General features: G+C 38.2%; 1 protein-coding gene across 1 annotated transcript in view; it reads right to left on the bottom strand.

The window, feature by feature from the left end:
* The window catches only part of LOC140365814 (voltage-dependent calcium channel subunit alpha-2/delta-2-like), a 46,732-nt gene that overhangs the window by 12,378 nt on the left and 16,493 nt on the right, over positions 1-17,861 (bottom strand). The window contains exons 3-13 of the mRNA XM_072452378.1: positions 9,437-9,553; positions 8,779-8,838; positions 7,250-7,294; positions 6,720-6,855; positions 6,402-6,533; positions 5,415-5,472; positions 5,279-5,329; positions 2,611-2,710; positions 2,372-2,533; positions 941-1,051; positions 773-851 (exon numbers count right to left, since the gene is read on the bottom strand). Coding sequence (XP_072308479.1) covers positions 773-851; positions 941-1,051; positions 2,372-2,533; positions 2,611-2,710; positions 5,279-5,329; positions 5,415-5,472; positions 6,402-6,533; positions 6,720-6,855; positions 7,250-7,294; positions 8,779-8,838; positions 9,437-9,553 — 1,051 coding nt within the window. The remainder of the gene's footprint in view (positions 1-772; positions 852-940; positions 1,052-2,371; positions 2,534-2,610; positions 2,711-5,278; positions 5,330-5,414; positions 5,473-6,401; positions 6,534-6,719; positions 6,856-7,249; positions 7,295-8,778; positions 8,839-9,436; positions 9,554-17,861) is intronic.

Genomic DNA, 17,861 nt, shown 5'->3' with positions numbered 1-17,861 from the left:
ATTTTAAGATGGCAAAACAAAACATTATCAATCATACAGTAACATTATTCAGCAGGAGTAAAATCAGATAAGTGCCATTTGAGAAAAAAAAATAAGGCTTACAATTTACTCTTAATCTAGCAGCGTTTTAAAAAGCCAAATTTATTTTAGTGCAATAACAAATATTATTCCATCCCTTGATCAAATCTCCTCAACTGCACTGTTATTAGTCCTGTTCTCAGGTCTCTGCACTGGCTCCTGTGGCTTGTGTACAAGTCTCTCCATGGCCTAGCACCAAAGTACATCTCAGACATGTTAGTGCCATATGAACCATCTCGGACTCTGAGGACCTCAGGGACCGGCCTCCATGGAGACAAGCAGGTGGCGGAAAAGTTACATAGTACACCTTTCATACATTTGTCTTAACTGCACTGCACAAAACAATGAATCTCAAGCACATTGTGATGTTTGCTTAAAAAATAAAACAATTGGCGGCAACACAGCTGTAATCACTGCCAGTGTTTTGGAAACCAGGCGCATTAGGGATTGATTTATTTGTTTTGGTCCCGTGAGGTGGTTCTAAATCTCTTCATCAATTTTAATAGACTCAGCACAAGGTTCCAGTATATGCATTCTTAATATAGCCATGAATTTTCCCCACAAAGCTTATCAAATGTGTTTACGCTTAATCTTTAACATTATAATACTTATTTTAAAAACTAAAATGTGGACATTAAAGTGTAATACATTAAATCCAATAAGCTAATCACAATCAAATTTGCCTTCTCATTACCTTTATTAGTACAAGCAATCCACTGCAAAGGAGTGACATCGTAGTTGTGTTGACCGACTGAAAAGGTGAATACTCTAACCTAAATAGGACACAATATTAAGAAAAACATATTAGAAAACAATTTAAATCATGCTGCAAATATTTGGGTTATAGCACCATTTACAATACCGTTTTGTTGGGCCAGTTGTATTGGGTGAAGACGTCTTGCGCCCTGTCTTCTCCCCCGTCAGTGAACAACATGATTATCTTATTGCAATTTGCTCGAGGGACATTTGTTTTCTACAAAGAAATCAAAATTGATTGAAGCAGATGTAATTAGAGGTGGGCGTAATATCATCTAAAAGATTAATGAAATTGTTTTTTTTATTGGAAACATTTGAATCAATGAAAAAAACAAAAAACGATGATACTTCAACCTCAACCAAGACATTTACAGGCACATTTTATTTGCCAAAGACGTTATTCTTACTGCCAGATTTTAAATGAGCGTGTTTAACAGATGGATTAACTAAGCAGGGAAACACATGTTCCTGAAATACACTATATATCATTACAAAAACTAGTTGGCCACTTAAGTTTCAAATGTGAGATCGTTATTGGTAGAAACAAGTATTTTACCACACTGTTTGTAATACTTTATCCAGGCGTTGGATAAAAGGACCATTCCCTTGTCCAAATTGGACATATTTAGAAAACATTTTTTCACTTTTGACTTCTTCAACCTACATACATCAATGAGGGCTCTATTGAAAGCTTACAACTAAGGGAATCCATTTCTTTACACAGAGACACTATACTATGTTATCTAAATTCATATTCCATAAATTAATACAAAATCACAATAAAAATAGACAAAAACAAGTGTAATGTGGGCACAGAACCATCGCACGGCTCTAAAGTGGAACTTTTTGAAGAAACCCCATACATATTACACATCCTCGTGCTCGTCCACCCATTGGCTGTTTGTCTGTAGCGTCAAACACGGTCTGTAATCTTAGCAAGGGTGGGACTTGTGCGTAATCTGGGCTGTGATTGTTGCACGTGAAAATGGATTACATATTCAAAAAGGCGAGACTTTAAGGTTTAATTTGATGTGTAGATTGTCAGGCTTTGCGACTGGGGAGCGTGATGGCACATGAGTACGTGGTTGCACACATGTGCCTGTCCCACCCATGGGACGCCAAAAGGATAAAGGTTTAAGGTCTGATTCCAGATCCTTCTGCATTGGAACAGAATGTATATATGTTTGTATATAGTGATGTCTTTCAGTAGTGATTTAGGTTGTAAATGTGTAAATAGTGTATATATTGGATAATTTTATGTGGCTGTGGATATATCTACTGTATCTCACAATGTAGCCAGGACCCATTAATGTTGCAGATGTTATATATTGCACAATTCCTAAACGTAATTCCTAAATGCATTAAGTTATGTGCATCTCTGTATTTCAGCATACGTCACTGTGGTGGTGAACTTATGCTTTTGGGAGCATAAGGCTTGTGTGGACCCTATTAGCCGCTATTTTTGTGTTTCTATTTCTAGATCCTGCACAATTAGAATTAATTAAATATAATATTGATAGTGTCAATTGTTACTTACATTTAACAGCTGGTTGAAGGCAAAATGAAAACCAGATTTGTAGTCTGTCGTGCCTTTAGCTTGCATCTGCTGGACGGCTTCTTTAAATATCTTTTTGTTACGGACATTTGCCTGAACAAGATGTTTGAAGCAGGGGACCACAGCTTCAGCTTTCTCATTAAACTAAAACAAGAAAAGACAGCAAATAAAAGAACGCAAAGCACAATTTACCTCAAGATTTTATGAATTGTAATTCTCACCCTGGCCACATTGACATAATCGTCATCTGACAAAGTGTCCAGCATCTCCATGACAGAGGCTTTGATCAGCTTCAGAGTAAGTCCACTGACACTGCCACTCCTGAAAAACAAGTTATTACACCCGAGCGTAAAACTACAAAATATGCAGCGTAAGCAAGACACAAGAGCTTCTGAATACTCATTAAAATGTCTATGCGTGCCCATTTCTCCCGTTTGCTTATCCAATAACAAATGAAAACCTATTTGAAACAGAGTTTTTTTTACAATTCAGGTCCAAATATATATCTTTTCAAATAAAATATAAATTGCTATGTCACTCCAAAACACAGCAATTATGGATTATATATTATATATTGGTGATATCGATGGGTTCCCCTAGATGTCAGTATCGATATCCGATATCAAACAAGCTTTGGAACTGATATTTTTTCTGCACTCAGCATCAGATTTGTTTTTTTAAATAGACCATGAGTGAAAATGTAATTAGAAGAGCATTTTGTCTGAAAAACGGCTGTATGTTTACACAATAACAAAATGATTTTATAGCCTATCCCAGATAAATACGCCTCGTTATTATTTGAAGTGTGAAAAGTACATTTGTGAACTTTACTATAACTTTTATATATAATAACTACTATAAATCCTTTAAAATAATTGTTCAAGGCATCAGCAAATATTGGTTATTGGCCACAACAAGACAACAAATATCGACAATCAATCAAAAAATCCTTATGCATGTCTTTGAACGGTAAAAGGAAGTCAGAGAAGCCGCAGTATCAAATAGAAGACATCCAGACGCCAGACCGAGAGATTATGATTACCTGGACCACTTTTGTAGGTTAGAAAAATAAGCCTTGGATCTATTCATTATCACAAAGCTAACACAGTAGATGGGAACGTTGTGTCAGGACTCATTATAAGTAGAGTAGTGGCTGCCATGGAGACGGTCTTGAAGGTATGTCACATGTTTTTGGTGAAGTGCTGCCCTAGTGGCCTTAGATTTTACAAAAACAAACCACCACAGGGACATTACTTTGGACACAAAACACAGACCATGGCCATGATTGTGTATTTTCATGTGATTGCAAATGACAAGCAAAGCACTAAGAAATAAGCATTAATTTCATATTCATTTGAGGTTTTATTTGACGCTTGGGGCTGCAAGTAACGAGTAATCTTAATATATTTTCGCTCCTTGCGTGCGAGCGCCGTGCGAGTGCCGTGCTGCGTGCGCCGTGCGCAGAGAGCGCCTACGTGCCGTGATCTTAATACCTGGCGGTATCTTTTGAGCATGGCGGTGACCAGCCGAAGCATGGCGGGCCTCCATGCTAAAACCCCTCAGCGAGAACACTGCTTATCAACCAAATAAAGGTTGAAATATGATGATTGATGTCTTGATACAGAATCTTATCGAGTGAAGTGTCTTATTGACCTTTATTTAAAGCAGGAAAGTCCCACTGAGATGTTGCGTCTCTTTTTCAGGGGAGGGGCATGCTTCAGGGTACATGCTTCTAATCTAGTGGTAGGGAAAACCAGAGTACCCGGATCAAACCTATGCAGTGAAGCGAGAGCACTAACCGCTGTGCTACTGTGCCGCCTTATGGATGAAAATCAGAAATTGTCTTTGCTATAAAAGGTATAAGTTGTTATAAGGTATTTTTGGAAGTAAATACACCGTCACCAGACTCATTTTGATCGTTTTAGCACTGAAATTGTCTACACTAAGATGCCTCTCAAATGTGTTTAGTCTTGCTAAAACGTCCCTCTTCAGTGTGTCGACAGAGGACAATGTGGTGGTTTAAAAGTCTAAAAAAGTTTAAAAGATCAGGCCAAATTTGACTTGTCCAAGCAGTTTTGGATTTTGTGTGTTCACAAACTCTTGAGAATCCATCTTGAAAGGCTGATTGGTTTGCAGTCCGCACCAGTGGTAAATGGGCCAATCACATTTTAGGGACTGGACTGGAACCAATCACAGAGCAGCATTGTGGTTTGGGCGGAAGTCAAGACAACCCGAACCAAAACAAACATGGCAGTGCCAAAGAAAGTACTTTGGCCTATTTTAGGAGGAATACAGACATTTATGTTTTTCAAAAACCTGCACACAATGGCACTTTGAACATTTGTGGATGAAAAGGAGCACTGTGCTTTTCTGAATTTTGGATTCAATACAATTTAGATTTTTCTGCTTCTTCCATTGCACGCTTCAACCAATCAGCATGAGGTATTTTTTTAACGTCCTGGCGGCTTTCGACAAGAGCCTTCCCAGATTGATTCATGTGAAGAACTCAATTCAGAGTGAGATACAGATCAATCTGGTGTGAGCCAGGTTAGTTTTTAAGCTGTAAAATGTAAAATACCAATGCTCTAGTGTCCAAAAGTTGCAATGCATAATACAAAACTTTAAAGCAATTGAAGGAGTTTAATCATATCGAGGGCTCATATCATATCAAAGCATGTGGTATGAGCCAACAGTCACCAGCATGTTCCAAGACGAGGTGTGAAATGTGTTTGTTCCTATATTATGTGATCCTAAAGCTAAATGATTGATATAATCTCAAAGTACTAATTTTTTTGCACTTTTTGGTGGACCTTGGTTCAGTTTATTGAAAAATATCAAGCTATGATTTGTAAATTGTGATAAAATAATGGAATAAAATAATGTACTCACACATCAACAAGAATAACCATGTCTTTGGGAGATGAGGCGCCTTGGATGTACCTGTGTTTATGAATAAAATAGCATTATAGTAACAGTATGAATCTAATAAATAATTCAATATTTAATCAGAAACAATGCAGCGTACCAGGGTCGGCGCCTGACATCATACAAGTCGATCTTATCAGGGGCTTTCCATGGAGTCGCTGAGAAAAAGGCACAAAGCATGGGTTTCATTCAGATTAAATTGTGTAAATTGTATTACTTGCTCAGTTTGCCGTAGTTGACACATGTTGTAAAAATTACTTGATTTGTCTTTTCAAACAGATAATGAGTGGAAATAGAAGGGCAATTAGCCTAAAATATTTCTATATGTTTACGCAACCATTCAACAATACAGTAATAGTGCAGTAGTATTGTCTCGTTACTTCAAGCTTCAAACTCAATTACAATGCTGAGGAAAAAGCTTCAGTACGGATTTCAAAACAAAAATAATAAAACAAACACTTTTTTTTAGATTAAACAATGCAATTTTAAACACCATGTGCATAAAATGCCATGTACAGTAGTCCTAGTTTAGAAAATACCATGTAGTCCTATTTTAAAACAGGAAAGGCCAAAATGTGTCCTGCTTGTGGCATTTTTTTGCAGTAACGATACCTATTCAAATAAATATGTAGTTTTTGATACAAGGTTTAGTATGAATTAGTATCAGAGTGTTGAATTAACATTTTGTTTCACTCTAAAACTTTATGCAGTAAATTTGAAGGGCTTTTAGCTTATTTTATTACTTGGTTCACGGATTTTTTAATGAAATATATTGCACAGGCGGGTGAAATATAAATCTAATTTCAAAAGGGGACAGAGCAGCTCGGAACAGCCCCGTCAGACTTCTGCAGGAGTTTGGCGAGAGATTGCTTCACGCACTCTTATCTTTTGACTTAATACTGCTTCTTACATTTAATTTAATGCTATTTTGCGTTGTCGGCGGTACGTTACAAAAAAAAAAAAAGATAATAATCCATTTTATTTATATTGTAGAAATCAATAATCTAAGTGTGGCGGATCCGTAAACGAAGTAAAAAAAATAACTAAGGCCTTATATAATATATAATATTGAGAGAAATCTTTGTACCTGGATAGTATCTCGTGACTCCGGTGGCGCTTCCAAAAGCCTGCCACAGTAGAGATGGATCATCTCTGCTGTTCTCCATAAAGACTTTCTCCAGTGCCTGAGTCCAGTTCAACTCGTTCAAAATCACTGGTGCTAAATACAAACATAAAAACTAAAATGTTGAACCTCATCATTTACATATGTGACTAAGCCTTGAACTTGCAATATTTCAACTATATTCTCCTCATCAACAATAGTCTAAATGTATACAGTGCTATGCATTTATGTTGTGATGTCATTTGAAAGCCGGCTCTAGCGGAGGTCCTAAACGCCACTCACCTCCTTTATAGATGTCGGTGGGGATCTGGACAGCTGTGTGGGAGTAGTTGACATTGTTTTTGAAATTTGGGTCGTAAACAAACTCCAGCTTGATGTGGGAGGGGTTTTCTACTTCTCCTTCTCCATCCATGGAATACTGTCATGAGAAAGCACAGCCTCATGCTGATGGGGTTCAAAATAGGGATTGTATTTGGACCAATTTTACTTTATGCCACATTTTCAAAGATTGATTACCAATAAAAAGCACGTTATATTAAAAAATTGTAAAAAAGAAAATGTGAATAATATAAATATGGGTTGGATTTCAAAAGATTCAAAAGAAAGAAAAGGCCGCACCTACATGAACTGAATAAACACTGCTGATGAACCAATGCAAATCACTGAAAGCTAAATAAAGCCAGCTCAATATTAAAATACTGTACATTGTTTTGATTAGCCCATTTCCCACAGTTCCAGATGATTTTAACCTTGTAAAAAAGTGAATGCATCTAGCCTTAAGTATTTTAACACATTAACAGATTGCCACTCACGTAATCCAGCTCTGCCTTGGAGTCATAGTACGCCATGTCCAGCTCCTGCAGATACATGTTCAAACAAGTTAGTTCATATTTAATTCTCCACCTCAATATCTGCCCATACAATTCCCACTTTAAACTAGTAAAAAAGTATTATGCTTGATCAATCTGCATCTTAATATATCCTTTACACATCAGCCTAACTTTTCAGGTGCTTGTTGCAATAAGATAAGATAAGATATTCCTTTATTGTCCCACATGGGGAAATTTCAAAATTATTGCTTTGCCCAGGATGTTCCACAGTACGGCATAAAACTAATCTATCTCCATGGAGACAAGCAGGTGACTGTTCACTGTGGAATATTCCAGTCAAAACAATCACATCTCCAGAGTAATGCAGATGGTAGACCCACCAGAAGAGTAACATAGTGAGCCTTTAAGTAAGGCCTTTAGGAGATCCAAAACACCATCTGGTTATTACAAACTCTTTGTAGATATAAATAAGACTGTTTAAGTGACAAATGTTTTGTGACAAATGTTTTTGTGACAAATTTGTGATCGTAAAGTCCCCAAATGTTCATATTTCAAAGCTGGCTCCTCCAAATGTGTGCATTGTGCTTTGTGTAGCCACATGATGAATCAGTGTGTGAGGGCTGAGTGCTGCCATCTGTTCTCTGAGCGCGAGAACTATTTTGACATAATATAGCGCACTGTTTTGGATCTGTTTACGACATAAAAGTTACAACGAAAATACTACAACCCTGTCAATATAACCTTTCTGAACATGTGCCTAAGCTATTCATCTCAAGCGTTATTGTTCTTTTTTCTAAGTGAAAATGGTAGAAATAGTGGAACGGAGAAGGTATTTTTTTAAATGCTAACATTTTACCACTAGAGTGTCCAAATTTCCATTATCCAATGTGTTGCTGATAAAATACTGTTCACAAAAATGTATTTCCTGTATAACTCTGGAACTCCATAGAAAATCAATGGGAACCTTCAGTTTGACAAAACAACACTTCCTTTAATTTTTGTGAACAGTATGTGAGTTACCGGTACTTCTGATTGCTACTTGACCACATAAGAAGAATGTCTAGCTCTCTGTCATTTAGGCCCAAACTAAATTGGGTTGATATAGTGAGGGAAACATGTGCAAAACTCAACACAACAGCTGAGTGCAGTGAGCTGGATGAAGCAGCTGTGTGTCCTATTTAGTTGACATGGACTGAATATAGATGATTGTATCTGCCTGACATATTTAGAGTTTAAACAATAATATTATATTATGTAGTGTAGTCTCTAAAATGACAAGAACAAAGTGTATAAATGTAAATAAATAAATATAATAATAAAAGTAAAATAATTAAGTAAAATTAATCATTTGTTTTGTGAGCGACGTTGGTGTGTTTTCAGTGTGTTGTATCTAAAGAGATCAGTACATTACACAGAAGTAAATGAAGCAGGTTTCCATGAATTGAGAGTGAATACAGAGTTTAATGTGATAAATACATACATCTATTGCTCAGTGCTGTTGACTGTGTTACCTTGATGCTGTCCTTCCACAGATGCTCCCGCTGTAGCCGCTCCGCTTCACTGGCTAACCTCTGCACAAACACACACACTCTTTCCTTTATTGATTAGAAACACCAAGAACTATTACATCTCAGATGTAAGAGAGATACTCTAAAAAAACATCTTTGTTCAGCAGAGAAAATCTTGTGGAGCTTGTATGTGGTTCTAAGAGATTTTAGATGCTTCCGTAGTTTGCAATACGTTTTCCTTCCAATAGTTCTGTAATATATAAATTCACCCACTGCAGATTATCAAAAGAAAAGCAATTAATCAATTACTAAAAACATGGAAAGCTTTGGCTTTGATTATTGGATCCGTTTTGAGTTTTTAAGAAATGATTTAGTGCATGTCCAAAGCATTGGACATGAGATAGATAAGATATACACTCTAGTTTGTTTACAAAAGCTAATAACTATGATTATGTAACGTTATTTAGCTTGATGTAATCTATTTCATAATTTTTTGTGTGAATTCAAATCTGCAAATGTAGCTTCACCAAAAGATAAATTACTTGAATCCTCAATAACCTGCCAGTATATCTGATTCAATTCACTTTATTTCCATTGCACATTTTACAAACGATTGCCATTCCCAAAGTGACCGTTGGGGGGACAGTTTCATCATACTTACATCCAGGGCTTTGCGTTTTTTAGCGAGAAGTCTTTCAATGTCTAATGCCACCTTTTCCACAATTCTTCTGGGTTGATTCTTGATCACACTAAACTGTCGCCGTTCCTCATTATAAATCTGTAACACAAACAATTACGGTAGATTAAAGGTGCACTGTGTCACTTTTCTGCTTGTCTAAAATGTATGGTTTTAAACATACCCAACTTTCATTTTTTCAAATACAGGTGCCAGTTTTATGACATTTTGTGCCACATTGTAGACAGAACAATAGTGAGGAGACATTTTTTAATGAACTGTAAAAGCATGAACAAAACACTGACATTTTTTTTGATTCAAGACATTTTTGTAGTGTGAGAACTTTAAAATACAGTATACCCAAAAATACACGTAATCCCACAACAAATTTACAATGCATTTCAATGTATAAATGTTAAAAAATCCAAGTATCTGTAAAACGATTATGAAAAATAGCTGTTTCACTTCTTTATTTAATCAATAAAATGATCATGCAACGGAGAATACAGAAATGATGTCCGTTTTACCACAAATGCTACTAGACTTGTTCAATCAAATATTAGTTTGATGGTACATGTATTGTATTTATAGTTAAAGTGAGGTGCTGAAGTAGCATAAGAAACAGATGGAATGATTTCTGGGGAGTGTGAACCTCAGTGTGTTGTGCTGAGTTGGCATAGCATTCAGAAATCCATCTTTAATTTCCTGTGTTGCTAATGGCTTCCTGTAAACTCCATCCGACTTTCTCTCACAAGCTTCAAACCGGCCTGTGCATTCTGTCTCACTATAGAGACATCCCACAATGAGAATATCAAACTGCTGACATAAACATTCTGAAGATGCTTTTAGGGCTCTAAACTACAATTGGGACACACAATTAACTTCAGAGAAATGTCTTTCTAAGTGTTCGTTCACAGTTGACTTTTTAGGTCTTAGTTTTAGTAAAACATTTTGAGTCTTGCTGTAGTCCTGGTTTAGTCCTGGGTGAGTCCAAATTTAGTCAAAATTTTGATATGGTGACTTTTTGTTATTTATACATTAATTTTGAATTAATAAATGTAACATTAAACCAGATATCTGAAAATACATGTGATCAACTTAACTCACTGACTTATATAAATATAAGTCGCACCCTGGCCAAAACTATGAAAAAAGACTTATAATCCGGAAAATACTGTATATCACATAAACAAATCGCTCCATATTCATTCCTTTAAAAGGTAAATTCTTTGTTTCTGTATATACTTTCAATTATGCAAAATCTTAACTATATATTTACCACCAAGGGATAATTGCAAAGACTGCAATTATTTAAATAAACAATAAAAATGACCTGTCCTATTGTGTATACAACCTAATTACGTTGTACTTTAGACTTTCTTAGATTAGTTTAGCAGTTCAAACTTAACTCTTATCACAAAGTGTAATGCTCTTGGACATGTTTAAAACAAAACAGAATATAAACTGCAAATCTAATCACAATGTTTGTCAGGAACTCATTTAACCAAAATCGTTCACCAAGGCTCTTTAGTACCGTCTCAAAATAGTCATTTAAAATACTATTCCTTTTAACATCAGGCGGTGAACCAGAAAGTTTGTCTTGAATGAGGCCATCCCCCTCCGCTCCTGAGGGACCACACTGAGGGTGAAGCGAACAGCGCGACAGGCCTAATCCTATAAATGGACCTGAAGACATCACACAAGCTGCTGCACTGACCAGAGGCTGAGGCCAGCTTCACACACATGTCTCAGAGGGAACACCGCAGACCAAAAAGACACAGGACTAAAGTGGAGCATATTTAGAAGGCAGATGTGGGTCTAAAGGAAAACCGAAAGGTATGGGCTGTTAGAATGGTCTCACAGACCTTACCAGAGAGAAATCAATTGATGATTTCTGAATCTGAATCCTTTGACTTAGAAAAACAGGTCTTTTACAGGTACTTGCAAATAAGACATTTCTCAACCACGAAATTATACAAAGCGATGTTGACCACTAATCCTCTGATTGAAATATGTATTAAGGCATATAAATGTGAATTTACAAGGGTAATAATATATACACTATATAAATGCATTAGTAATGTCAACAGCTACTCTATTAATTATATTAAAATGAAGTGGGAAAGAGAAGGTCATTTTGTACTTCTCAATGGAAGAGAACAAAATCACATGTTTGGAAATAATTCTGTTGGAAATATATATATCACGATATTTTTTAACACCATGTCAAAGTGCACACAATGTGCACACAATGCACAGGCAAGTGGCCCATCATTATCATTCACTGTATCGTTCTTAAATATTGGACAGAGATTGACAAAGCATTGCAGACAGTTTTCAGTATTCCACTTGACTTCAAAAGCATGTTTTTGGGCCTCAAAACTCCTGCTATGAATACAATGATAGGATGCCTTTAGAGCATTTTTGGCTGCAGGGATGAAAGCCGTGACAAAAATATGGATGACACAAACTGCGCCAACTATCAAGGGCTGTAGCGAAGTTCTAGCTGGCATTTGAGGGATGGAGAGTGGTCTTTTTGACATACTTTGGACTAAGTGGAACTTTTATAGACTCAATGTGCAGTGTTATTTTGTTGCCAAATATAATAATAGCAGTAGAAAAATAACAATAAATATAGCCGCAAGCGGCAATGATCGGCCCTCGCCACGCCGCCGCCACACCGCCGCCACGCCGCAAGAGGAGGGGGCGCTAACGCGCCCCAATTATCCTTTTATTACGCCTACTGCTGAATCTGTGACGCTGTCACATCTTCTCCCCTTTGTTTTACCATCAAAAAGCAACTTTATTTTGAATTCTTGGCAAAATGTGCGGCTTTGCCGCACAGACACCGTGACTCTTAGAATAAAAATGTGGATAACTTTTGATGGTCCACCCCTGAAGATGAGTCTCACCAAATTTCAGGTTAATAGGGCTGACGCCCTAAGAGGAGTTTGTGAAAGTCTAAAGTGTAAACATGTTCTGGCGATTTCCCCATTGGAATAACATGGAAGGTTTCGGTCATCGTTACGGCAACGCCATAACAATTATGACATGGGTCTCATTGACTTTTTTGATGGGGATGCCAAAATTGAGTTGTGTATCAAATTTCATATAATTTCGCAAAACTAAACATTTAACCTCCATATAAAATCTGTAGGGGGCGCTGTGGCGCCAAATGAATTTATTTCACTTCAAGTAGGTTTAGGGCAAAGAGTTTAACAACTGATTCTAATTTGACGCAATTCGGACTTTATCTGCGCAAACGGCAGAAATTTTAAATATGGGAGATTTCTGAAATTCTAGCTACAGTTTGCGGCTTCGCCGCACAGAGACCGTGAGAGGTATCAATGTAATTTGGATAACTTTTGATGTCCCACTCCTCAGTAGCATTTTCACCAAATTTCAGCTTTTTAGGGCCAACGCCCTGGGAGGAGTTCGTAAAAGTACGACGTTTGGAAAAACTCCGAAGTCATGTTTAGCCATTTTTGAAGCAATATGGCCGACATTTGGTTGGGGGGACGGCGTTGCCGTAATAATATTTTTTACTTCTCTTGTCACCATCTACCTCTGCGCCAAATTTCATGATTCTACGATCAGATTTTTTTTGGGTCATTTCCCATCTCTCAATGCATTTTTGGTACATTTGGTGGCGCTGACGCGCCAATTTTTTTATTTTAGAAAAGGGAAATAGCCAGAATGTAGAGAGGCACGATTTTTAGAGGTGTGCAAATTTTTGTGACTTTTCGTCAATGTTCACTGGGTGAAAAATAGGGGGGTTGGTCCCGAGAAGAAGAAAGAAGAAAGAATTAAAGCCGCAAGCGGCATCCAACGGCCCTCGCGGGCCGCCGGCCTTCAGACTCTGCGCTTTCGACTTGATAAAGATGGCGCCCTTATTGTGTGTTGAATAAAAAAAGAACTTGACAGACGGCGACACAATTGACATGGCCAATCCAGTGCAAATCAACACAAGTGTCAGTCAAATTTGCTGCGCCGCCGCACAGAGACCGTAGCACTTGGAATAAAAATATGGATAACTTTTGATGCCGCGCTTGTGTAGATGATTTTTCCCAAAGTAAAGCTTGATCGAGCTATTGCCCAAGGAGGAGTTTGTTAAAGTGTGAAGCGTAAATGTGAACATTTCAGAGATTTCGCTGTTTTCCCATTTCTGACATATATTTGCGGGTCCGCCACACAGAGACCGTAGCACTTAGAATCAAAATATGGATAAGTTTTGATGCCCCGCTTGTGTAGATGATATTCTCCAAATATGAACTTGATCGGACAATCGCCCTAGGAGGAGTTCGTTAAAGTGTGAAGCGTAAAAATGTGGTGATTTGAGCAATTCTATGATTTTCCCATAAGGATAACATGGGATGTTTCTGTCATCGCTACGGTTACGCCGTACAAAATATGACTTTGGCTCTCATACTTTTGTGATCAGGATGGCAAATTAGAATTTTGTTCAAAATATCATGTCATTTGGAAAAACTCTATTGTTTATAGGCCACTCTGAAGGCCAAATAGTCAGAATTCTGGGAAACGTTTGCGGCTCCGTCGCACAGAGACCGTAAAAGCTATCCTTAAAATTTGGATAACTTTAGATGCCCCACTTGTCTAGAGGACGTACACCGATTTTGAGGTCGGTGGGCAAAACGCACTAGGAGGACTTCGTTAAAGTGTAAAACATAAAAATGTGGATATTCGAGAGATTTAGCGGTTTTCCCATAGGGATAACATGGGAGGTTTATGTCATCGCTACGACTACGCCATAAAAATTAAGGCATTTGTCTGATTGGCTTTTTTGATCGCGACGCCAAAATAGAATTTTGGGTAAAGTTTAGAAAATTTTGGTAAAACTAATTTTTGACCTTCAATGTTAATTTAAAGGTCACTCTGTAGGGGGCGCTATCGCGCCCATTTCAATTTTGTCATCATAAACTGGTCCAAACTAGAAAGTTGAACAACTGATTCAAATTTGGTCCTAATCGGACTTGTTTTGATCAAATGGGAACAATTTTTAGATCTGCAATATCCCAAAATAAGTTGTCCAACTTTGCGGCTGCGCCGCACACAGACCGTAAAAGGTATCTCAAAAAATTGGATAACTTTAGATGCCCCACTTGTCCAGAGGACGTCCGCCGATTTTGAAGTCGGTGGGCAAAACGCCCTAGGAGGAGTTCGTCAAAGTTTGACGTGAACAAAATGGCTAACACAGCGTGTTTTCATTTTCAAAGGAAGATGGCGGGCATAGGGTAATTCTGGGGGCGTGGCCACAATAATATTTGTTTTTTGTCCTCACGAGAGGAATGCGTGTTCCGAATTTCGTAGCTCTACGACAAAGTTGACCTCGGGGCGTCTCCCATAGGCGCAATGTATTTTGACTTTTGTCGGTGGCGCTGTCGCGCCATTGTTTTACGGAAAAAAAAATGGCCCAGAAAAAACAAAATTTTTCGCCGATTTTGAATTTTGGGTAAAGTTTGGTGAGTTTTTGAGCATGTTCAGGGGGTCAAATTAGAGCTCAAAGCGATGAAGAACAAGAAAAATAATAATAATTAAAGCCGCAAGCGGCATCCAACGGCCCTCGCGGGCCGCCGGCCTTCCGACTCTGCGCTTTTGACTTGATAAAGATGGCGCCGTTATTGTGTCTTGAATAAAAAAAGAACTTGACAGACGGCGACACATTGGACATGGCCAATCCAGTGCAAATGAACACAAGTGTCAGTCAAATTTGCTGCGCCGCCGCACAGAGACCGTAGCACTTGGAATAAAAATATGGATACCTTTTGATGCCCCGCTTGTGTAGATGATTTTTCCCAAAGTAAAGCTTGATCGAGCTATTGCCCACGGAGGAGTTTGTTAAAGTGTGAAGCGTAAATGTGAACATTTCAAGGATTTGGCGTTTTTCCCATTTGTGACAGTATATTTGCAGCTCCACGGCACAGAGACCGTACCACTTAAAATCAAAATATGGATAACTTTTGATGCCCCGTTTGTGTAGATGATTTTCCCCAAATATGAGCTTGATCGGGCAATCGGCCTAGGAGGAGTTCGTTAAAGTGTGAAGCGTAAAAATGTGGTGATTTTAGAGATTTCGCTGTTTTCCCATTTCTGACATATATTTGCGGGTCCGCCACACAGAGACCGTAGCACTTAGAATCAAAATATGGGTAAGTTTTGATGCCCCGCTTGTGTAGATGATATTCTCCAAATATGAACTTGATCGGACAATCGCCCTAGGAGGAGTTCATTAAAGTGTGAAGCGTAAAAATGTGGTGATTTGAGCGATTCTACGATTTTCCCATAAGGATAACATGGGATGTTTCTGTCAACGCTACGGTTACGCCGTACAAAATATGACTTTGGCTCTCATACTTTTATGATCAGGATGGCAAATTAGAATTTTGTTCAAAATATCATGTCATTTGGAAAAACTCTATTGTTTATAGGCCACTCTGAAGGCCAAATAGTCAGAATTCTGGGAAACGTTTGCGGCTCCGTCGCACAAAGACCGTAAAAGTTATCCTTAAAATTTGGATAACTTTAGATACACCACTTGTCTAGAGGACGTACACCGATTTTGAGGTTGGTGGGCAAAACGCACTAGGAGGACTTCGTTAAAGTGTAAAACATAAAAATGTGGTAATTTGAGAGATTTTGTGGTTTTCCCATAGGGATAACATGGGAGGTTTCTGTCATCGCTACGACTACGGCGTAAAAATTTAGGCATTTTTGTGATTGGCTTTTGTGATCGGGACGGCAAAATAGAATTTTGGGTAAAGTTTAGACAATTTTGGTAAAACTAATTTTTGACCTTCAATGTTAATTTAAAGGTCACTCTGTAGGGGGCGCTATCACTGCCATTTCAATTTTGTCAGCCTAAACTGGTCCAAACTAGAAAGTTTAACAACTGATTCAAATTTGGTCCTAATCGGACTGGTTTTGATCAAATGGGAGCAATTTTTAGACCTGCAATATTCCAAAATAAGTTGTCCAACTTTGCGGCTGCGCCTCACACAGACCGTAAAAGGTATCTCAAAAAATTGGATAACTTTAGATGCCCCACTTGTCCAGAGGATGTCCGCCGATTTTGAAGTCGGTGGGCAAAACGCCCTAGGAGGAGTTCGTCAAAGTTTGACGTGAACAAAATGGCTAACACAGCGTGTTTTCATTTTCAAAGGAAGATGGCGGCCATAGGGTAAATCTGGGGGCGTGGCCACAATAATATTTTTTTTTTGTCCTCACGAGAGGAATGTGTGTTCCGAATTTTGTAGCTCTACGACAAAGTTGACCTCGGGACGTCTCCCATAGGCGCAATGTATTTTGACTTTTGTCGGTGGCGCTGTCGCGCCATTTTTTAACGAAAAAAAAAATGGCCCAGAAAAAACAAAATTTTTCGCCGATTCTGAATTTTGGGCAAAGTTTGGTGAGTTTTTGAGCATGTTCAGGGGGTCAAATTAGAGTTCAAAGCGATGAAGAACAAGAAAAATTAAAGCCGCAAGCGGCATCCAACGGCCCTCGCGGGCCGCCGGCCTTCCGACTCTGCGCTTTCGACTTGATAAAGATGGCGCCCTTATTGTGTGTTGAATAAAAAAAGAACTTGACAGACGGCGACACATTGGACATGGCCAATCCAGTGCAAATGAACACAAGTGTCAGTCAAATTTGCTGCGCCGCCGCACAGAGACCGTAGCACTTGGAATAAAAATATGGATAACTTTTGATGCCGCGCTTGTGTAGATAATTTTTCCCAAAGTAAAGCTTGATCGAGCTATTGCCCACGGAGGAGTTTGTTAAAGTGTGAAGCGTAAATGTGAACATTTCAAGGATTTGGCGTTTTTCCCATTTGTGACAGTATATTTGCAGCTCCACGGCACAGAGACCGTACCACTTAAAATCAAAATATGGATAACTTTTGATGCCCCGTTTGTGTAGATGATTTTCCCCAAATATGAGCTTGATCGGGCAATCGGCATAGGAGGAGTTCGTTAAAGTGTGAAGCGTAAAAATGTGGTGATTTTAGAGATTTCGCTGTTTTCCCATTTCTGACATATATTTGCGGGTCCGCCACACAGAGACCGTAGCACTTAGAATCAAAATATGGGTAAGTTTTGATGCCCCGCTTGTGTAGATGATATTCTCCAAATATGAACTTGATCGGACAATCGCCCTAGGAGGAGTTTGTTAAAGTGTGAAGCGTAAAAATGTGGTGATTTGAGCGATTCTACGATTTTCCCATAAGGATAACATGGGATGTTTCTGTCAACGCTACGGTTACGCCGTACAAAATATGACTTTGGCTCTCATACTTGTATGATCAGGATGGCAAATTAGAATTTCGTTCAAAATATCATGTCATTTGGAAAAACTCTATTGTTTATAGGCCACTCTGAAGGCCAAATAGTCAGAATTC

This window comes from Eucyclogobius newberryi, unplaced genomic scaffold, assembly GCF_026437365.1.
Source record: "Eucyclogobius newberryi isolate DKJ021-1_F unplaced genomic scaffold, fEucNew1.0.hap1 SCAF_19, whole genome shotgun sequence".
In the NCBI taxonomy this organism is placed as follows: domain Eukaryota; kingdom Metazoa; phylum Chordata; class Actinopteri; order Gobiiformes; family Gobiidae; genus Eucyclogobius; species Eucyclogobius newberryi.
The sequence above is the reverse complement of the archived record's forward strand: the minus strand, read 5'-3'. Positions and strand labels throughout refer to the sequence as shown.